Source organism: Centruroides vittatus, unplaced genomic scaffold (genome assembly GCF_030686945.1).
Source record: "Centruroides vittatus isolate TY-2023 unplaced genomic scaffold, ASM3068694v2 contig_971, whole genome shotgun sequence".
NCBI classification, from domain to species: Eukaryota; Metazoa; Arthropoda; class Arachnida; order Scorpiones; family Buthidae; genus Centruroides; species Centruroides vittatus.
The window spans coordinates 3,456,441-3,480,810 of NW_027122644.1; the positions used below are offsets into that span (position 1 = coordinate 3,456,441).

Consider the following 24,370-nt stretch of genomic DNA (forward strand, 5'->3'; position numbering starts at 1 on the left):
ATCTTGTATGATCCCAAATGTTGTTTGAATTGTTCAACATTCTCTAAGAAGTTTTCCATCAATAGGAAAACTTACAACAATCAATAAAGTCTGTCTTTCCAATAAGTACACCAATCATTTGTCCCCTCCTGATTTCAATTCACTAACATTGACCAAATTGAACAAGAATGTTGATAATAAGTTTTAATAATTTAAACACATTGAGGTATTTTTAATATATTGAATAATTTAAACACACACAAATTTTTCCATGATGATTTGCCAAACACTACAAAACAGATATGTAAACTTATCCTGACAATTCAATAAAATCTAAGGCATCTGTGACAATTTAAAGTTCTATCACTCTTAATGAAAAACCCTTAGTTGGTAAACCATAATTCTCCTAAATTAAAAATTTTCATTTTACTTCAAAATGTATAAATAAATAAGTTTAGGAAGGCAAAAATACGATTACGATTAAAAAATTAAAAGTAAAAGCATTGTTTATAACAGATTTTCACAATTTTATATTTATTTTAAATTAATTTTTTAAAAAGTACATTAAAAAATGCTTTATTTTTTTAATTATAGCTTTCGTTAATAATAAGTATTATAATCAAATTTCATATTTTGTTTAAAATGTTCCATTGTTAATTATATTATTTAAAACATCAAAAATTTATGATACAAAATTGAAAATGTCTGTTACATGTTAAAATGTTAATCATTGTTTTTAAACAAACATAAAATTAAAAACTACTTACTTGTTCTAATACTTGCTGCAAATGCACATATGCATCAAGTGGTGTCATTTTTCTTTCCAAAATGAGTCTATCAATTTTATTAAGAACAAGAACAGGACGGATGTTTTCGGTCCAAGCTTGACGAAGTGCATTTTTAGTCTAAATTTTTAAAAAAATTAACTTTTTAAATTTCATACTATAAAACATATTTTCAAAAAAATCTTATTTATATTGTACTGTACATATAATGCTATAGTTTATGAAAAATATATACATAATTTTTATTTTTTAAGAAAATTTCGTAATTTCCATAAAAATAAAGTATAATTTAGCATAATAAATTTTATAACAATTTTTATTGTTCTATGATTTATAATGCACTAAGTTTGCCACACTTCGCTCCATTCATTTATAGATTTAACTTTGTGAATTCTGATGTATATATCTTATCACAGGTCAAATTTTAAAATGCTGTTTGTGTCATGTTTAAGATTCAGATTTTTTGGTGCTCCAACAATCAAATAAAATTGAAATTTGTAAGGAAAAAGTCATTTTCATATGAAAATCATCATATTCCAAAGCAACAATTTGTTTGGATATTGATTGTTTTTGTTTAATAATTGTATTATTACATTAAGACATAAGACAATAATGCACAATTCATTCGGCAGTCACCCAGTACGAACCAAAATGCTGCCAACCAATGCTTTCAATATGTTTTTAGAAAATTTGTTGAGTTATAAAAAGTTTTAATTCACATAAATTTAAGCATTTATTATTCTGAATAACATTTTGAATAAAATTCATTTGTTTCAATGCAATTTTATCCTTATAAGCATAAAATTAAGCCATAAAACTAAAAATAGCTATATGGGAAACCCCCATAAACTTTGACCTATCAACCCAAAGTTTCCATATCTAGAAGTCTAAGAATTTTATTTCAAATGATTATATACATATGCAATCAATTTTTTCTTAAAATTTTAAATTATCAAATTTAATTATTATGAAATGAAAAATATTTTAATGCTAGTTTCTTGTTTATTTAGTCAAATGAATTATCATCATACATCTGTAATATAGAATACATTTAATACAAAAATTAAAATTCCTGTTTACTAACTTGAGCACAAACGCCTTCAATAACATCAACGACAAGAATTGCACCATCACATAAACGAACTGCTGTAGAAACTTCACCATAAAAATCAACATGTCCAGGAGAATCAATTAAATTAATTAAATAGTCTTCTTCTCCTAAAATATATTTAATTTCAATTAAAATATTTTATGATGGCTAAAACTAATTGTACATTGATTAAATAAAATTCATTTAACAACTTAATTATTATGATAACATAACATATTTAGTTACAGGAAAATACAATGAAAAATATTAGTTAAGTTAATAGCCTTATTTACATTAATTGTTCATATTAAATACTATTTCAACAAAAATATTTAGCTATGTAAAAAATTATACTTTTAGTAACATCAGATTTCATGATATAATTTTTATTAAAACATGTATTTTAATGTCATTTCATTGTATTTCATAGTTAATTCAAATTCTGAAACTGTAATATTAAAATTACAGAGCATAAAGACAGCAAAACTGAATAATAAAATATATTTATTTTCCTGATTATCTCCTAAAATAAAGTTTAAAACATGTAAAATTATTCAATTCAATAAAAATAAACAAACTTTTAAAATTCAGCACCAACTTTCACTAGTGTTATTTCATATTTTTGTTATTTCATATTTTTATTATTTCGCAAAGAATATATTTTATTCATTTCAATATTTTTTCCCACAAGCATATCTATTTTTTCAAAATACAGTAGAGCGTCGTTTATCCGAATCAATTGGGGACTGGGGTTCAGATAACTTATTTTTTGGATAATCGATTATGTAAGAAAAAATATATTAACCTATCCCATGTTGAAATTTTTCTCAGTTGCGTGTCGCTTTGCATTGAATTTTCGTTGATTTTAAGCCTAATGAAAATTTTTATAATAATAATCGCGGCTATTGTATCGTTGAAAATTATTTCTTTATTTTGTACAAACAAAATAAATATATTAAAAAATATAAAAACAAAAAAAATTTTACTTTAGAAGTTAATCTAGTATCAAAAATGTTCGATTCAGCATGACAGTCCAACAGGAAAGCTTTCAGTTAACCAATGTTTCGGTTGATCGGCTTTCAGATAAACGATGCTCTACTGTATATATTTTCAGAGAAACTGAAAAAATACAAAGAAATTATCGATATAGGATTACATTATAAACTTCAATATGAAAAGGGTATTATATAAACCTGCAATGAATTCATGAAGCAAAATTTCATGAATTCAAGATGATCAATGTCAAGGATAGGGATTAATATATAATTAAAATATCAAATTTATATAAATTTTATTAATTTAACAAATTATAATTGATTACTGTGAAAAATTTGTTTTAATTAAAGTCTGAATTCTTAATATAACCTTTAGGTGAGTAAATGTTAATACTTTACTATTTTTTATTAATTATCATCTGTTTTAAAAATCTACTCTTTTACTTTTTATTTTAAATATATGTTTTGGTACCATAAGTTTGTTGTTATGTGTATTTTCAGTGTACTTTTTTCATATACTGAACATAATTCATTTGCAATAGCAAAAAGTTTTAGTTCAAATAATTAAAATATTCAAATAATTTCATAAAATTGAATTTAAATTTGACTTTAGAATAACATTTTTACAATCAAATGCAAAATTATTCAAAAACAACCTGCTAGATTTGTTAAGCTATATTAAATGTGATAACTGAGGGGGGGTTAAGCTGTGAGCTCAACCCCACTTACTGGCTTCTCTGTCTTAGGATGACCATTGTGGATGGTAATTAGTGTAGTGGGGAGGATTGGTGAGGTCTGGATAAGGTGTCTAGCATACTCAAGGATGACATGCCCTGATCATAAAACAACATACAGTAGAGCATCGATTATCCGACCCCCGATTAACCGACATATCAGTTAACCGACCGTGTTCTAGTCGGCAAATTCAAATGTCTGCTAGTGATGTGGTGCTACAATATTTGGTTGTTATTATTTTTGTTATATTTTTGCATGTTTTAGCTGGCAGCACTGGCTCGACCACGAAAGGAAGGCTAGTATTTAAACCAGGCCTAATACACTATACTAATAATGTATTTTTTCATACTTTTCGGTTATCCGACTTTTCAGTTATCCGACCAACCGCAGTCCCCAATTAAGTCGGATAATTGATGCTCTACTGTATTTAATAAACACCTAGATTATTACAATTCTAGAGTACAGAACAAATAAAGATATAATCAAAACAATAAATACTTGTACAGTAGACCCTCCCATAACACGGTAGATAAGTTCCGTGTTATATGAATCCGTGTTGTACGAGTCACTTAAATACATGAGCCAATCACAGCCCATGTGCCGGGCTGTGACTGGCTCATGTATTTAAGTGACTCGTACAACACGGATTCATATAACACGGAACTTATCTACTGTGTTATAGGGGGGTCTACTGTATTGACATGACAATTCTAATTAGCGCGTGAATGTTCGTGCATTCATGTTCGGTTCCGATGTCCCTCCATTCCGTTGAAGTCAGGTAAGGTCTAAATTGTACAGTACAATTGTACAGTACAGTACTAAAAGAATTGGAGAGGAGAGAGAGAGTTCTAAGTACCCAAATTAAATACCTTTTTGCCACGGTGATCACCTCTGAGCAGTAGGGGAGTGGAGCCAGGATCTGAATAGAGTTTCAGGGCTGAAGCTTCTAGTAGATGATTGTCCTAAGGTGCGGGTGCGACCCCTTTTTATACCCATTTTGCGAGTGGACTCCTGAGGGGATTGTGATGCAAGGTGACCTAAGTCCGATCCGTGTCTGAAGTTTGTTTATACTAATTGTCAGAAATCGAAAATTTCATCAAATTTATTATTTTTTGTCTATCGGTATTATTACTCATTCTACCTAATAAAATTGATAACAGCTGTCAAACACTCGAAATAAATGGCCGGAGGTGATTAAGGTCAGGATATATATGCAGCCTTAGTAATAACTGTTCAGTTGGGGGAGTCATCTGATCGGTTTTATCAGTGACAAAATCAAGCGAAATGGGAAGTGTGTGGGTTTATTTGGTTTGGACTCCCCTTTTTGGCGACCTTCTCGTTACCCTCTGTTGAGTAACAAATTCAGGCTCTTGTTAATTGGCTAGCAATGTAGATCATAACAAAGGTGGAAATGACCAAATGATACCCGGTCGTGAGGGGAGAACCTTCTCTGATGTTTGAGACATATTGGGAAGGGTAAAAGGTCACTTCTGAAAGTGCCACAGAAATCGGAGGGAAAAAGGTCTCTTCTCAACCTCCCACGAAAGGGGGAGGGAAATTGGAGAAAGAAGGGAAATAATAATTAAAAATATTAAAGCTTTAAAACTCACAAAAACGTAAAATCTCACATTAAGGCTAGTTTAATAATTTATATCTAATTATCTATCTAAATCAGTCTTAATATAGCCTGAAAATCCTACAGATTGTTTAGCATTAATTAATAATCAGGTTATTGGATTTATTGTTATATACAAATTATTTAACATTTTAATCCTTTTAATAGTAGAACACATTTAAAAGCATGTTAAAATTTTGAGAACTAAATAGCGTTCTAAAGAACATTAAATAAATGCATTTATTAAATTTTTTATTATAACCAATATTTTAATATAAAAAATTAACATTATCATCAATCTACTAATGTTTCTAAATTAAAGTATTACTCTTTTATTTTTTAATAAAAGAGTAATACTTTAATTTTTAATAAAAGTCGAAAACGATTTATTTTTTAATAAAAGAATAATACTTAAACATCTGATAGGATATTTTTCAAAAATATGTTTCCACTTAAAGAAATTATTTTATAATATAGGAAATTATCATTTATATTAAACTTACCAATCTTATGATGAATAGACACAGAACTGCATTTCATGGTAATACCCCTTTCTTGTTCATCTTTGCGGCTATCCAAATATCTTAACTGGAATAATATAGTAATAAATAATAATTATTAAACTCTACACTATAAATTAAATAAGCAATATCATAATTTTCAATAAATCTACAATAAGAATTTTATATAAAAATAAAACTGAATTTCATTTCAAATAAATTTTTTATCTGGAATATATCAACATTTAAAAAAAATAACAATACTAATTATATTCATTATCAAATAAACAGAATTAAAAAACAAAAACCTTAAATTTCCAGCAATAAAAAACATTTAATAATAACGTTTTCGACTGTTTTAAACAGCCATCATCAGTTAAAACGAACTTAAAAAACAAAAGAATGCAGAAAAAAGAACCCAAGCAATACAAATATTTAGCGCATGCGCTGTTTGTTAGTTTCTAATATACGACGGCATTTTTGCTTTGGAATTATTTTGAATTTTAAATATCTGTATTGCTTGGGTTCTTTTTTCTGCATTCTTTTGTTTATTAAGTTCGTTTTAACTGATGATGGCTGTTTAAAACAGTCGAAAACGTTATTATTAAATGTTTTTTATTGCTGGAAATTTAAGGATTTTGTTTTTTAATAGTTTATTTTCCAGTAGCTAGTTTACTTATTGCATTAAATAAACAAAAAACATAGACATAGTTAATAGATTTTTCTTTCTGTTTTTGTAATTCTAATTTTTTAGAAACTGAAATAAATTCATGAAAAAATAAATAGTTATTTAGACTTTTATGTTAAATAGTTATTTAAATAGAATTTATTTTTCACAAGTTTTTTAAACATCAGATTTATTTCTCATGATTTCTTAACTAATTTATTTAATTTTAAGAATAGCATCAACTAATTAATTAGATAAATAGTTAGTTAAATCAATGAAACAAACAATTTTATGATTTTATGATAATACTCTAAGCCATATAAACTTCATTAAATGTTTTTTAATAAATCATTTTTATATTCCATTCAAGAGTGAAAACAATATTCTCATCATATTTGATCAAGTTATAGGCATAATAAAATTGTGTTTCTCAAAAAATTATTCAACATTATAGTTGAATAATTTTTTTGAATAATAATTTCAAGAATATTCTGAAATTTCTGCCATTCTAAATGGAGTATATGTCTAAAAAATAGATAAATAATTCTTTTATAATATGTGCATAAGTCAGACAAAGATGTTGCATTTCAATCATTCTGATATTAACATTAATATATTATTTTATTAATTTAAATTATAATGTAATTGTATTACAGTAAAACCTTGATTTAACAATCTTTGAATTTAATAGAAAAAAATTTCATGTCCACATGTTATATGTCAAAATTAACACCCTGTTAACTTTCAAATGTTTTTTTTTATATGTAATTAAATTAACAGGTTATTTTCTTTTAAATCCAAGAGTCACCACTCTTAACTTTATGCCACAATGTAAGTGTCTCAACATATTGTCATTCAAAGACAAATAAATAAGAAACTTTTTTGTGTTTTTGTCAAATTTAAATTTTTTTTTCTTTTCAAGAACATTATTTGTTTAGTTAAATACAATTAAAGTATATTTTTCAAAAAATGTTTTTTTATTGACAAGACTATGTCTTGTTTATAAAATCATACTGCCTGCTGTCTTACCAGCTTAGAGGTATGAAGGAGTACATGTCAGGAGTTGAAATTTGGCATAGAGTATTAGTGCCCAAATCATGTGCGCATAAAAACCACCAAACTTGTAGATAGTCAGGGGACCGAGAACTGAAACACAATAAAATACAAAATGGCGACACTCTCTACAAACAGGCAGTAGTACGAGATTTGCACATGCATTGCTCGTTGGTAAGTTGGAAATACAAATATTGTAAAATCGAATTTTGACAAACACGTGCATTGGGAAGTTCGAAAAGCAAATGTTGCTAAATTGAATTTTGACAAATGAATCTTTGAAAAAACCTTATTTACCTGTCCCATGTTATTCCCCACATATCTGGTTGCCATGTGCTAACCTTGACCGACTGACTAGAGATATCTTGTTTCATCATCTAAACTTTTTGAAACTAGATGGCGTGTCATTATAATTTTATATTAAAACTAACTTCCAAAATAGAATTATTTTTTCTTTTTACATTTATTAAAATATATATATATTTCATTTGTGCAAAATAAAAAAATAATTGTGAATGATACAATATTTTTTGCCATCATTATTTTTATCCATTATTTATTGCCACCATTATTTTTTTCAAAAATGGGAAATTTTCCCATTGACAAAAATTCAACCTGAGGCATCATGCAACGAAGAGAAATTTCAACATTTGATACGTTAATTTCAATGAAAATGCATTGCGGAAGGCCTCGTGGTGGTGGCTGTGGCCGGTGAAGTTTGAATGATTGCACTCAAAACCAGCGATACCAAAGATGATTGGAGAATGAGACGCATTGTGAACATTGAAGTGATCCCACTTAGTAGCAAGTCTCCAAGACATAGTCTTGTCCCAAATACGGCCTTGCTGTTTTACTTGTTTATTTCAATTCTGATCATATAATTGTTTATTACAGTCTCAGAACTGTGGTAAGTATATAAGTAATAATACATTTAGATAACATTTCTGTAAAATTAAACTTCTCATACATACTTAATTTTAATTACATAAACATATCTATATAAGTAAAAGCAGAAAAACTACCTAATTTGTCAATTTTTAAACACTGGCATTCGAAAAACCTACTTTATAATATAATGGATTTTTAGCTTTAATGAACACCCTTCACCTGAATTAATCTGTTAAATTGAGGTTTTACTGAATTATAATATTACAATCAAACACTAATAACTTATGAAACATTTCTATAAAAATTTAAATTTTAAGTGAAAAATATCTTATCATTTAAAAAAATATTCTTACATAAATTTTATAGAAATACAAGCATTATCTTAAATTAACAAGAGAAAATATAGTATTTTACAATTAAATTTAATGATTTCTTAGCTAATCATTTATTCTATTTTTAAATTCTATTTAAATAATTAGCTAAGAGATCACCAAATTTGTGCAATTATAATGATGAAAACTTATGAATCCATGAGAAACTGCATAATGAGGATGGTCTTCTTAGATCACCTTAGATTCATTAGATCGTCTTAGATAAAATTCATGATGGAAACAGTCAAAGCTAGAAATTTAGTACTTAAAAAATTTTGGTTACTAAGACCGAATATCGTGGATGAAACAAAGAAAAGAATAATAGTAACAGCAGACTTATGTCTAAGATCCAGAATCAGAAGAAAACAGATATTATCTAAGGTTAAGTTAGAAAAATTAGCCAACAACAAAATACTAGTTAGAGATGACTACTTTATTAAGGACGATATAATGTATACTTATGATATTAACTCTAAAGAAATAATACAACTAAACCATTTTTTAGAAATAGCCTCAAATTAATTTTAGAAATGATTGAAGATAAAAACAAAGTAAACCTGGTTTCATGTGAGTTTGAACAGGATATGGATAACATTAAAATTTTGGAGTTGATTTGGTTGTGTCGGATGGATTAGAGAGAGAAATAGGTTTGAGAAAGTCAAACTGTGACACCAAAAATTTATTGATTAACTTCTGGAACATTCAAGATCTTGGGGATAGACTATATAATCCCGCTGTTAGAGAATTTATAAACTCGAATTCAATTATTGGAAGTACAGAAACATGGACGACACACTTGTCTGAAGCAGAAAGTAACTATTCAGAACACGAAAATAGAATAATCATAAGTATAGCCCAGCGGAAAAGTAGGTTTGGTCGGTCTTCTCGTTGAATAAGTTTAAAATGTAATAAACTACTACCTAAATTCTACATTTTTGTGAGTGTTTCAAAGCAAAAGAAATTTCCCAAAATTTAGAAATAAGTATATTATCTAACTTTCCAATGAAAGTGAACTATATGAGATCTTCGATAGAGCGAATAAGAATATTATATTTAAGTTATATAATTACGTGAACCAAAATTCTAAAAGTTGGAACAATTTTAATGTTTAAGTCAATACGATATGTACTAAGTGTATGTTCTAACGATCATTCCTAAAGAAAAAATATATAAACTACTAGGGATAGTAACCCAATAGCATATATTAAAGGGTGAAATCATATTTGCTATACTGTACACTTTAACTAAGTTACTGTTTAATTTTATAAATCTCTGATACATAGGCAGCTGAAATAGTGCTATTTAAATTTACTCTTTGTGGACTATTTTGTTGAGCTCTAAACCACGTTCCTTGTAACACTACTACTACTATAAAAGTTTAGAAGGCCGTACCTATGGCTTAGCCTTAGAAGAGAAGTGAGAAGAGGAAGAGGGGGGGGAAGATGGGGCAAGGATGATAGAAAAGTGTGAAGAGAGGGCCGTGAGCGGTAAGTACCGGGCAGAGATAAGAATGCCAAGATAAGCTTTTACAAAATGTGGGCCTAGGCCCACAGAGAACAGTGTGGGTGCTCCAAATTGGAGGTGACAGATGAAACCCGACAATTACAGTACACTTAACTAAAACAAGAACAAAATGCTCCTTCGAAGGAGAGGTAGCACACAAACACCAACTCGGAATGGACGAAAAACACCACGAAGCAAACGCCGTTACATGGAAGTCCCTTGTAACAGGCGAAAGCCTTCTACGTTAATAAAGGTTAATAATAATAATAATAATTAATTGAAAACTAAAAATAATTACCTTTCCAGCCATTCGTTGAGAAATAATGCCATTACTAGCTAAAATACAATCTGCTAATGTTGTTTTTCCTACAAAAAAATTTTACTTTTAATATTGTGAAAATTATTAAATCTTATTTTAAAATAATATTGTTTAGCAAACATGAAAAAACAATACATTGTAATAATGTAATATAATAATCATCATATAACACAAAGAATTACTCCTGTATAAAACAAATCTTTTTTTATAACACTCTTTATTACAAGTTCCTATAAATATAAAACAAATTTCTTTAAACAATCAAGTCAAATACTGTATCCAGAAACAAGCTTTATTCATTAGAACTTTGTTACAGTAGACTCCCAAAACTGTACAAGTCAACCTCAGAGAAGGCCAAGCTCTTAATAACAGTAAGGGCTCCAGTCTACCTAAAGCATTTGGAAAGTCACGAGATTTACAAGTCATCTCTAAAAAGAAGGGCTACCAATTACAAGGGCATTAAAACAATCCAAAATGTATGAAATTTCTTAAATATTATAGCATCAGTTGGTTACATGAGAGAGTCAGTTTTGTTTTATTGTTATTATTATATATCACACTAACCTTATGAAGCTTTGCAAAATTTTAACTTATCACGAACGTTTTCAGTCCTTTTAGGACCTTCAGGTGGAATTCTAGTAGAGAAAACCTTTTCGTTCTAATTTCCGTTTTGGATGTGTTTCAATTCTTCGAATTTTCTTTTAAATTTAAACATATAACAATGTGCGCATGCGTTGGCTACTAAAATTTCTTTTAAATTTAAAAGAAAATTTGAAGAATTGGAACACATCCAAAACAAAAATTAGAACGAAAAGGTTTTCTCTACTAGAATTCCTCCTGAAGAAGGTCCTAAGGAGACCGAAAATGTTCATGATAAGTTAAAATTTTGCAAAGCTTCATAAGGTTGGTGTGATATATAGTTAGTTACTTATTACTTATATTATTTTTATCATCGCTAGTTTATTTGTTTGATGTTATACATTTTGGTTGTAAGTAACAAAGTATTACCATATTTTACGGACTATAAGACACACTTTTTTCTTCGAAAAATTGCCTCCAAAATTCAGGTGCGTCTTATAGTCCGTAGCGTCTTATATTCCGTAAAATACGGTAATTGATATCACTTGGCTGTATTGGCCAATCATATTCAGTATTCCATAGTTTTTGAGTAGTAGTTCAATTTTTTGTGTGTGTATGTTTGAATTTAATTAATCTGAAGATGGTTATTCAATATGGTTGAAAATGTTTGTCAGAGTATTAAATATTTATGATGTGCTGGAATCTAATGGTGTATGATGTTATTTTGATCATTTTTCCAGGTATATTATATTTATATAAAAATTAAATAATTTTTTAAATAAAATATTTCTTCTTTTCTTTTTTCTATATTTGAAAAACAAATAATATGTGAATATGTATATAATGTTTGAATTGAATTTGGTGTTGTACTGAATAAACTGTAATAAAAAAAATTGTTTAAAACTCAAATGAAATCAGACTAACAGTAACAAAAATTTTAAAAATTACTTAATTTTATTATTCAAATATTTTTATTGTTATGTAAACATATTGTATTTATGTTTTTATTTTAAAAAATTAAATGAATTTAGATGGACCAAAAACCATCTAAAAATATTTTATTCAATAATATTTTTAAAATTTTTATTGTTATTTTTCATTATGAAAATAAAAAGTTTCAGATATTTTTAAACTTAATTTTATAATATTGTACTGAACTGTTTGATGATTCTGATGACAAAACTACAACGTAAAATAATTTTTGTTTAAGATAAATATAAGTAAATCAAAATAAAAAATATATTTAATTTGTGAAAATTATTTTAAAAAATGTAATGCTAATATAATGTTATTTTTCACTGATAAAAAAGTTTACAGTTTCAATTTCATACAGTTAACTCACAATCTGTGCATTAACTTCAATGTCAATTTGGAAAAGCAGGTATGGGTTATGTAACAATATAGGTTATCTGCCAATTTTAACCTACAATTATAGACAAAAGAAAAGCTATTGCATGTCTAAACTTACAAAAGCATCATTTAAAAAAATATAAAAAGTTCTTTGTGCAACACACACACATTTCAGAAAAGAAATATTACATTGATAGATGAAGATAGCTATCATTGTGATTTTTTCCTGAAACCTCCAAAGGCACATATGCTTTGTTTTTAGTTCTCTCCTGATCATTTTCTGTACAGTCACACCTTGGGTTATGAATGCCCCTGTTTACGAACAAAATTTTGAATATTGTATTTGCTCCAGTTGTCATATGATAACTTTGTTTCTGAACAAGCTACTCAACAGAGCCAACCACTGATGGGCAACTCTCTATACTTCCTATGTTCAAGAAAGTTGATAGCCCGACCAATCAATGACAGGACTATGATTCATAAGTTAGTAGCATCAAGATTGCCTGGTGTCATTAGATGTTATGACAAACCATCAATGAAACTGTTATTCAAATTAAATGTCAATGTACTAGACATGCAGGTGAGACACTACTTCCATTTATTGGTATGCATTGCATTTCAATTTAAATCAAATTAATTAATAAAAACTAATAAAATAATTAATAAAATTGAGATGATATCTTCTACACTATATACCAGCAAGTGTTTGTAGGCATGAAGTATATTTTGATGTGGATTACACACAGGAAAATTGAGAGGGAAGCTGGGAATTTTTTCCTGGGTCCAGAGAAAACTTAAGAGATCCATGGTAATTCTTGTCCTATGAATTAATGTTAGTTTTACTAACTAGAAAAAAAATCCCAAAGACTACTTTTTACTAATAAAGAAACATTCCATGTACAGCATTTCATTTGTTCAAAAAAAAAAAGGGTTAACAGGACCTGCTCTACTCCTGGCTCTCACACAAGCTCTCAAATGGCCATAGATATGTAAAGATTTTCTTTCTATTCAACAACTTTTTGTGTGTTATATGTATGCCACTGCAACTTATCTGCACAAAATTACAGTAATTATAATTTTCTTTCAGATATTTTTAAATTTATTCCCATGTAAAATTTAACTATTTATAGCATATTACTTCACAAAATTCTAATGTATGTGTGATTTAAAATAAGCCCTTTTTATATTCTAAATATCATAAATTTAAATACATAATGATAATGATAATAAACAAAATATATTAAAACATCTTACCATGATCAACATGAGCCAATATACAAACATTTCTAATATTATGAGGATTTTTTTGAAGATTTGAAAGTTCTTCAATAGTAATAGTTCTCATTATTTACAATTTAAAATTATCTACAAAGATAAAAATTCTGAAATGATAAATACAATATATTAGTATTCAAATGTAAATAAAACCAAATTGTTATAATAAAATACAAACATTGTATTTTTCTTAAATATTTAACCAATTTTGTTTCATTCAAAATATTTTCAAGAGACACTTTTCTGTTATTTTATTAAAATATTAAAAGTTTATGAATACTATGTTTCCCCAAAAATAAAACATCCCCTGAAAATAAGACCTAGTAGAGGTTTTGCTGAATTGCTAAATATAAGGCTTTCCTGCAAAGTAAGACCTAGTAAAGTTTTCATGCCCGCCGAATAAGAACACCAGAGCATGCAGCTGTGATTCTAGCCTGCTGCCATTATCCCTATCTTCCCCATCCATTACAGAGCAGCTGCATGCAGAACATGAAGACCATCACCTACCACCAACCCCGATGTTCTCTTCCGCAGCCGTCACTTGTAAATGTGCAGGCAAGACATCGAGAGGCCCGTCACCTGCCGCCATACCATACACTGTCCCTGTTGTGCTGTATGAGTGTGCTGTGGTGAGCTCCCCCTGGTGGCCAGAAGCCGCCATACCATATGAAAAATAAGACATTCCCTGAAAATAAGACCTAGTGCATCTGAGAGCAAAAATTAATATAAGACACTGTCTTATTTTTGGGGAAACAGAGTAAGAAACATAAAATAAAATGAGTTATTTTTTAACTCATTCCAATTATATTACCAATTCATTACACAGTGTAACATGAAAGTCCCTAACACATTTTAAAATATTATAATTTTTTGTTTTTTAATATTTTAAATTTTTTCTTATTTCTTTTATTTATTTAAAAATTGAAGTTTGAAATTTAATTTGGAAAACTATACAGTAGCATGGAACAAAAGTAATCACCTTGTTGTTATCTCAAGATATGGTGACTTGAGATGGTTACCACGTTCACTAACTTAGATACATCTAACAGTTCCAGATTTTTTTCTTTAGAACTATTTGAAAAGCAAAATCTATGCAAACAAGCTGAAAACCTCAGCTATTTTGTGCTGAAAACAAACATTCAGTACAAAATAGCCTAGATAATTTCTGAAACTTTCAGAAAAAGTTATGCAAAATGCAAAAAAAACAGAAAATTTGAGTTATCAAAAAAGTAATCATTTAAGTGATTACTTTCTTGATACCCCAAATATCATGACGGCCAGGTGGCCGAGCGATCATGGTGGCAGCCTACCACTCTGGGGACCCAGGATTGAATCTGAATGGGTCGAAAAATCCCTAGGAATTTTTCAGGGGGTGGTCTATCCGGATATGTCAAGCCCATCCCTCACCACCCAGCTGCCCCATTGTGGGCCTGGCTGAATCCATAATGGGCTTCTAAAAGAGGCCCTCTTAGTGCCTACAGGGCAGAAAGTTATATATATAAGACCTCAAATATTATTTTCACATACTTAATAGAAACAATATCCATAAATAAAACCTTAATTTTGCATTTTAATTTCTTGTTTTTCTTTTTTACCTGCAATTTATAGAGAGACAAATGAAGCAGGGATTTTTGTACCATGCCATATTACTCAAATATAGCAACAATTTGATTCAATATGCAATACAGATCCGTTAAGTTTCATTATAACTTTGAGTAAAAATTTCAGAAAATAAAAGTTTTTTTTATTTTCTAATTTAAAATATTTTTTTGATTCTGTGTTAATATTTTTTACTTAATACAGTGCAACCTCGCTTAACGAGCACCTCACACAATGAGTATTTTGCATAACCAGCAAAACAAATTTTAAAAATTTGCCTCATTTTGTAAAGGAGTCAATGTCCGATCATTAATTCTTGTTTTGGGGCGTTATTTTTATTTTGTTCTTTTCTTTTTCTTGGTTCCTTTTTTTTGTTGTTACGGACAAACTCCCAAGCACCAATGACCAAAAGAACAAAAAAACGAAAATTTTTAACTTAGTTTGCATCGTTGCCCGATCCTGGAACATCATCCTATGTAAATTAGACAGTGCGGAGCTACACTGGATGAACAATTAAAAGCGGAACAGCCAGGACCAAAAGGAGAGAGAGCTTCAGGTGACCAAGGTGGTAAACGTCAGTGATAAGTTCGAGGAAATTGTGTTTGGCTGTACACTATTTATAGCTTGAGGAGGAGATAAAACGTTTTCTTTATTATGAGAAAGCTGTACAAGATTTTGATATTGTCTGTGGTTTGTGGAAATTATTAGTTTTAAATAAAGTCCTGGTCTGGTACTTGCCTCATTATTATGTAACCTATTGTTGTTTCCGAAAACGGTGAGTTACAATTTAACAAGCAATATTTTGCATAATAAGTGATGAGGAGAGGGGAAGTCCCGAATTGTGTGCATGCAGAATGCTCCATCAGTCTGTATTTAGCACTTGTTCCGCTATCATGTTAGTGTTGCTTGTGATCACATATTTTTCCAAACTTGTGTTCACACATATTATAAACATCAATAACCATTGTCCATTATATAAAAAATATGCCAAACGATATGCCAAATTCTTGGGTTATTAAATTTAATGACCGATTCCAAATTAAATTTTAGAAATGTCTGGATTAAAAATTAACTATTTATAATTATTAAATTTAATATGAGATGGAAACACAACTGCCTACCTCTAGTCAAATTAATTAATTTCTAATATTTAATTATAACCTTTACATAACTCAAGAATTTGGCATATCGTTTGGAGTGTTTATCAAACATATTAGCTGTGATTCTTTTTTGTTTCTGCAAATCAAATTCTCATTCCAGGATGATTCATTCTGTGCTAGAAGAAAAGATGATGATGATTCACGCTCCTTAACAGTGTATATTGTACAATTTTTTTTGAATAAACATTACACATAAAACATTTGAGCATTTTTTCAGCATGGAACGCATTATCGTATTTTACATTAATTTCTATGGGAAAAATTGTTTCGCTTAACGAGTGTTTCACATTACGAGTAAGACTCTGGAACGAATTATGCTCATTAAGCGAGGTTCCACTGTAAATGAAATATGATAAAAAGTTAATCAAATGAAGTGATACAATTAACCAATTTATTTCGTATAAATATGCTTATTTATACATTCATTTAAAATATTAGTAATTGTTATTATATATATGTTCATATACACAGGGTGTAAGAGAAGAGGAAAGTAAATTGGGAGATGATAGTATGAGTCATTATAAGCAAAAAACTTTAAATTAGCATGGGTATTATTCTCAGTAGTTTTGGAGATACTGCTATTTAAAAGTTGCTCATATACATAATAGTAATGAATGATAGACATGTGTTCAACTAATGCTTAAAAATTAAACTATTAGCCTCAACACACTTTACAACTTCTGTCTGAAGATGATGTGTCATTTCTGAGTTACTCAGTGATGATCATGTTGGCAAAATTTCAGTTGCATCACAGCATCTTCCAGAGGCAGATGTTGGCCACACTGATAGTAACAGGAATGCAAAGTTCAATTGTAAAGTGTATTGAGATTCACATTTCAATTTTTGAACATTTTTTTGTGAATATAACACATGCATCATTCATTATTATTATGTATGTGAGCAACGTTCAAACAGCTGTATCTCCAAAACTAAGAAGACTAATACCCATATCATACAAAGTTTTTTGCTTACAATGACTCATACTATCACCTCCCAACTTATTTACTACTGACTCATCCTGTATATAAAAATTAAAAACATGATTTTTCTATAAAGATTTTCAATAAATGATTTAAAATAGTTTCACAAAATAGATTTATGCAGTCTCTAATATAAAAGACCCATTATCTCAACTTTTTTTTTTCATTTATTAATCTTTACCAAATACACTTCAAATAATAATATTTTTAAAGTATAGGGTTGTTCGATTTATAGCAGTATTTCTAGAATTTATTAGAATTTTTAGATTCATTAAAACACATACATAAACACAGATCTATATTCACTGTCTTCTACATATTACAAGTATATATAGAAAACAGTGAATAAAATATAGAATAATAACTATTATTATCAGATACAGAGGTAAAACTGATAATAACAGTTATTGTTCTATATTTTATTCATCAACTTGTATAACAAGTAATATAAAAATAGTGTATAGGTTATGATGATAATATATTAAAATAAAGAATATGTTTAATATTACAATGATTATTATACTATTATTATACTTAAAAAACTTGTTTGCAAAGATAAATGTATATAATTAAGATACATTGAATTTACAAAAATATTGTTTCATTAAATATTGTTAAATTTTTTATATTCATGAAACATTCTAGCAATGAAATGTGAGTATTTAGTTAATATCAATAATTTTTCTATACCATTCAATCAGGACCAATCTGAAAAAAAGTCGGGCCCAGTGCAAAGTTGTAATGCGAGTCCTTTTAATAATAATAATAATAAAAAACAGTTTCAAACAACAAAATAATATTTTAATGGTAAAAATATCATCCATTATATAGACTAGAGAAAATACATTAAATTAGTGAATAACAAATGATCAATTTTTTAATTTCACAGATTGGATCACACAGGATTGCGGGCCTCGTGAGGTCTTGAGATCAATTGCACCACCCTCCAGCAGGCCCCAATTTCAATAAGTGATGAAAGACAGGAAGAAAGATACATGACCAAAAAAGTAAAAACACTATGTACGACGTAAACTCCTCTCCTTACATAGGAGCTTCGTAATTAAAATAAGTAAATCTTATAGGACAGCAGCCACTAATGCCCTCCTCGTCATGGCCAGAATAACTCCCATACACATCCAAGGAAACTACATGGCTTGGTACTGGTCCCTCACTAAAACTGACTTTAATAACTAAATGGGCAATAAAATACAGCATTATGTTACTAACAATGGTCTTCCAGAAGGCTGCCTGGATCTTGTAAACCAAATCAAAAACTCTAAATTGGACAGAATCCCCACAAAGAACAAATTCCAACAGCACCCAAGTAACAAACAATTACAAAGTAAACATGAACTTTGATAAAACCATGCACAATTGCACTAACTGGTATGTATATACTGATGGCTCAAAGAGCAAACATGGGACAGGGACTGGTATTGTCATCCTCCATAAGAACGGTCACAGACATACCAGGCACACCTTAAGTTGGTCCACTGTACCGTCATTCAGGCCGAGCTATGGGCCATTTGCAAGGCAATCCAACACATAGACAATCACCATACATATTATAAGGATAACATTAACATTTTTACAGACAGTAAAGTGGCCCTTAACATTTTAAACTACTAAAAGAACTCATCTGTTCTAGCTCCTGAAGTGATAAAGGCTGGTCAAAACCTGGGAAGAAACTGTAACCTACAGTTTAGTTGGATCCCAGCTCACAAGGGCCACAAAGGTAATGAATTGGCTGACAAGTTGGCCAAGTTAGCCTGCACATTACCTTCAAAACTCATCTACAAGAAGTTACCTGCAATCTCCCTGAAACATCACCTACAACACATAGCCAATGATATGTGGCAGAAGGAGTGGGACTGCACTGATACAGGAAGAATATGTCACAACTTTATACCTTCCCTTGCACATCTTAAAAAAGCCAAATACTTCAGCCCAGATGCAAAGGTGACCCAGTGCCTTACAGGACACAGGAACTTCGCATCACACCTGCACTGTTTTGGTAAGCAGATCGATAGCATCTGCAACCTGTGTTGTGATGGACAGAGTGAAAACGATGCGCTACATTTTCTCTTCAGCTGCAACAAATACAACCAATAACGTGCAGAACTCTTCAAAGAATGTCTCCAAACAGGACTCAACTGGCCTGCCAATCCTACTGACATTCTCGATAACAAAAAAACTATGGACAAAAATGAAGAATTTCATACGCAACACAAAAAAACTCAGGCCCACAAATTCCATTAGCCAGCAAGATGCCACAGCTAGGTGCCACAGCTACATCTCACATCTGGACCAATGATAGACTGGCTGATATCATTTAAGGTAGGCTGGCTACTTGCCCGATTTGTTCAACCTGCGATTTGACTGTACTGTGCATATGCAAATTAGACCCACTGAGTTTATATCTACTAGGTTCTTCAATGTTTTTAATGTTAAATCTTGTAATGTTTTATCTCTTTGCCAACCCAATCTACAGCACTAACCACGTAAATATGCAACTTAGCCATATCAATAACTAATATTCATGTTTTGTTCTATATCTAACTTTATATAATAATACTCCACCCCTTTATTGAGCGTCGGTATTTGTATAAATTATATATATAAAGTGGTCATAAATCGCATACTTTGTACTTGTTAAAACATTGTGTCTGATATCCCCCGTTCACTGTACACACTTGCCTACACACGCAAACTTGTCATGTTTGTTTTTATACTGTATCACTGTACATATTTTGTTGTGTAACTGTATTTTTACTTGTTCAACAATTATGATGAAGATGCCAATAATCCGACACTTCCCTTCAATCTTTCCCTCCCTACTTACTATCACTTCCTCTTCTAATTTCAATTTCTAATTTCTTAGAGGTAAAGTCTGTGCACATACAGACAACCTTTCTACTCTTTTAATGTAATGTAATGCTTTAGGGACCTTAGTTCATATCAGGCTAGGTTCAAATTTTCAAGGACAAAGTGATCCAGATATGCAAAGCTCCATTCCTCATCATAGTTCACCAAGCCGAACCCACAATGAGCATTAAGAATAACTTAGCAACCATCAGGAAGAATGAAAAATGAAGAAAAAAACCCGATGATATAAAAGGATATATTATAAAAAGATAACAAAACTGTACATCTATATACTAAATTCAGTATATGGATTTTAATGAATACCCAGCCAAACTGTAAGTTGTCTGGTCTTGCGTGACTACACATACCGTCTGGTATCGGATCGTGGACAACGCACACAAAGGCAACTGAAACACAGATTAGGAGTTGACAGAACTCAAAAGAATGTTTTAGTGGAAAAATCACAGAAAGTCATCATAGTCATACGTAAAACTTGGCGCAAAACTAAAGCAAGAAACGACAAAAGCTTTCATTGAAAACAAAACGACGGAATCCGTATTCACCCGTATCCAGTGTGTGGAATTTATCCAAAAGTCACTATATTCAAAGTAGCAACAGACACATCATAATCAAAGTCAGGAGAAGACAAACAAGTAGTCGACTGCTCTGGTCACTGTGAGACTGGATAAATTACATTCTTCCAGCCAATAAGGCAGATAAATTAAAAATTTGCAGAATAGAAAAATATAAAATTTAAGAAACATTTTCTGATTGCTGACATACAATATGATAATAATCAAAGAAATATTTATTAGCTATTTTCTTCAGTTTTCAGAAATTTTTATTATGATTTATTATTTTATCTGAAAATGTTATAAAAATATAAGTTTACATATAAAATACAATTAACAGTTTGTAAATAGTTTCTTTTCCATGGAATATAATTTATTTAAAAATTACCTCTTTATATATTTAATTTACAACTTTGTTTTCAAGTTTTGTTTATGTAATTACGATCAGAATTGTAAAAATTATAAGTATAAATAGTGTTACTATTAAAATATTAACTGGTAACTGGTAATTTTACTTACGTTTTAATAAATTATGATGTAAATGAAAGACAATACGGTAAGCTGTACAAATTATAAAATGTTATCTAAGTTTATATTTAATTCCACATGTTGATAACACGATATTGCTTACAAACTTGACATAAAATGGCAATCTTCACATAGCACCTCTGGTGGCTAAAATTAAAAAAATTGAAAATTTTTTAAAATAATTTATAAATTAATAATAATTCATATTAAATTTGTATATTTTTTAAAATATAAAATTTCAAAATTTCAATTTTTATTTTTTTAACTTGATAGCTTTTATTTAAATTTCAATAATTATAGTTGATTATGATCAATATTTTTTCCGAGGCGAAGCGGGATGTTTTTAGGTTTGGCAATTTCGGGTATTGTATATCTGCATGCGACTACACCACTCATTGGCTTTACGCTGCTTGCTTTGCATCCTACAATCTACACCGGCCACAAGTCGACAAGAGTGTGGTTGTCACACAAAAGATACCCAGGAGAGAGGAGGATAAACAATTTTTTTCTTTTTAGCATCCACTTAAATCTTTATTAATTAAGACATTTAATTTTGAAACATCGCTTAACCCAGTAAGCCTGTTTCTTGAAAGTTTGTATTAAACTAAACCACTTTCTTTAACAGCTTACACCCACCAAGCTAATATTTCGATTTCGCTTCTACAACGTTCGTTACTAAAGTGTTGATATGCAAAACAAATTTGATTTTAAAAGAGAAAACGAAAGACCTAGGCATTTCCAAAGTAAAAAGCAAAGATCTCCAGAACTTCATCAAAACGAAAAAGCACTTAACGAAGTGATATTGGCAGGGGTGGGATTCGAACCCACGCCTCCGAAGAGACTGGTACCTGAAACCAGCGCCTTAGACCGCTCGGCCACCCTACCTGCTCGTTGCAACCGTGCTCCGGTTTCGTTCTTCAAACAGGATTGTGCAATTGCCTAAACGTTGAGTTGCGCACTCATATATCCTTTCGTCTATGTGTCCGACGTTTTCTTTTCGCTCGCAGCGACCGAAGCAGTCGACTACTCGTTCGTCTTCTCCTGACTTCAATTACAATGCGTCCGTCGCTACTTTGAATATAGCGACTTTCTTTCGGATAATTCCACACACCACATACGGTGTTTAATTTTGTGGGTTGAATACGGATGTGATCGTTTTGTTTTCAATGAAAACTTTCGTCGTTTCTTGCTTTTGTTTTGCGCCAAATTTCACACGTGAGCTCGACCACTTTCCGCGCGAAAATTCGAACGATTTTCCACCAAAACTTCCGCATTCTGTCAACTCCTAATCTGAGTTTCGGTTGCCTTTGTGCGCGTTGTCCATGATCCAATACCAGACAGTATGTGTGGTCACATAAGACCAGACATAACTTTCAGTTTGGCTGGGTATACGTTGAAAAATCGAATTACGACAATTGAAGACCTAAAAAATAACGATTTCCAATGATGTAACGATGGACGGCGCGTTTCTGATGAAAATCCTGTCTATTTTTCGGGCGCTGTTTGCGAATGCGATCGATCTCCGGAGATTACAAACATTTGTTTAACACGAAACGAAGCCGAGGCCATATAGTCGCAGGGAATTAATTACTCGTAGTCAATTTCTGTGGCAAACGCTTGGCTACTATAGAAGAACTTAGCTAGTCCATGTCTTTTCGAAAAGTGTCAGCCAGCATGCACAGTTACAATTTTGGTAACGGGTTGGGTAGTCGGTAGGGTGGCCGAGCGGTCTAAGGCGCTGGTTTAAGGCACCAGTCTCTTCGGAGGCGTGGGTTCGAATCCCACCCCTGCCAGTTAACGCGGTTTTTTTGCGTCGATGTATGAAAATCGAATCGTCGCTTTGTCACTCGCTTTTTGTCGATTCGTACAAAAATGGACGAACGAAGAACGATGACATTGCTATGTTTGCACAATGCGTTTATTGCAATCGATACTCGCGTCGACACTACATCCGATTCGCGCTTAGAAATCTAAGTTTATCGAAAAGATTTCTGAAGCGAATGCGAGTTTTACACATTACGGTGGAAAACTGAAATAACAGAAACGTTTACAGACAAACTGTTTCTGCGTGCTTTTCATCATCATTTGTTTAACATGATCGTAAAAATGTTTAATACAAATGAGGTGAGGGTAAAAAGAAAGCTTCGCGTTACAAGAATGCGAAAAAAACGTATGGCAGGGGTGGGATTCGAACCCACGCCTCCGAAGAGACTGGTGCCTAAAACCAGCGCCTTAGACCGCTCGGCCACCCTACCGCTCGATCGTATTCGACAAATGCCGCTTCAGTTAAGAAGAAGGCAAGTAGATTTCGGCGTTTCTCCTAAAACCTGGTGTGCGCCGACGACAGCAGACAACAGCCAACGTGAGGCTAAAGAAATCAACGACACTAGCGCATAATCACCTTAGCTGACAGTTTTATTTGGTAGTTTCGGTTTTTGGTTAACTATATTGGACACTAGAGCAGGATACATTTCAAAATGTGCAGGATACTGTCAAAACTGAATTGTGACAATTGTTAATTCAAATTGAATCGGTGAGTGGAAAAACAGTAAAACTCTAAAATTGTCAGTTTTTAATTGAGATAGCCAAAATCACATTTAAACGTGGGCCTTCCTGATGAGTTGAACAGAAATATAACTAACACACTGTGTACGCATTTACGAGGCTACCTGTTATGTTATTGGATGGAAGAACGATATAACTCCTGGAGTTATAACGTTTTTTCACCCAATATCATATGTTCTTTTTCTTGCCGCTAGAGGTCAACATGCACAGACATATCTGTAAACCTGCAACGTCGTTGAAGATTATCAGTGTTGTTTGTTTGTCCAGGGCAGAATCGTAATCATACAATTTTGAGATTTCTATTATATCTTGTACTGTACAAAGCATTTTCGCACAATTTTTCAGTATTTCCCTGTTCGTGGACACTCCTTCCTACCATGCGACAGAGCCTTTGGAA

General features: G+C 30.6%; 1 protein-coding gene and 3 non-coding genes across 4 annotated transcripts in view; 1 reads left to right on the top strand and 3 right to left on the bottom strand.

The window, feature by feature from the left end:
* The window catches only part of LOC136985583 (elongation factor-like GTPase 1), an 84,155-nt gene extending 62,616 nt beyond the window's left edge, over positions 1-21,539 (bottom strand). The window contains exons 1-6 of the mRNA XM_067282902.1: positions 21,400-21,539; positions 13,684-13,811; positions 10,480-10,547; positions 5,703-5,787; positions 1,849-1,982; positions 747-884 (exon numbers count right to left, since the gene is read on the bottom strand). Coding sequence (XP_067139003.1) covers positions 747-884; positions 1,849-1,982; positions 5,703-5,787; positions 10,480-10,547; positions 13,684-13,774 — 516 coding nt within the window. The 5' untranslated portion in view covers positions 13,775-13,811; positions 21,400-21,539. The remainder of the gene's footprint in view (positions 1-746; positions 885-1,848; positions 1,983-5,702; positions 5,788-10,479; positions 10,548-13,683; positions 13,812-21,399) is intronic.
* A 672-nt stretch (positions 21,540-22,211) lies between these two features.
* On the bottom strand, positions 22,212-22,293 carry TRNAL-CAG (transfer RNA leucine (anticodon CAG)). Its single transcript has one exon. It is a non-coding gene; the product is annotated as a tRNA-Leu (tRNA).
* An 826-nt stretch (positions 22,294-23,119) lies between these two features.
* On the top strand, positions 23,120-23,201 carry TRNAL-AAG (transfer RNA leucine (anticodon AAG)). Its single transcript has one exon. It is a non-coding gene; the product is annotated as a tRNA-Leu (tRNA).
* A 380-nt stretch (positions 23,202-23,581) lies between these two features.
* Positions 23,582-23,663, bottom strand: TRNAL-UAG (transfer RNA leucine (anticodon UAG)). The gene has a single exon. It is a non-coding gene; the product is annotated as a tRNA-Leu (tRNA).
* Between the last annotated feature and the right edge of the window lie 707 nt (positions 23,664-24,370).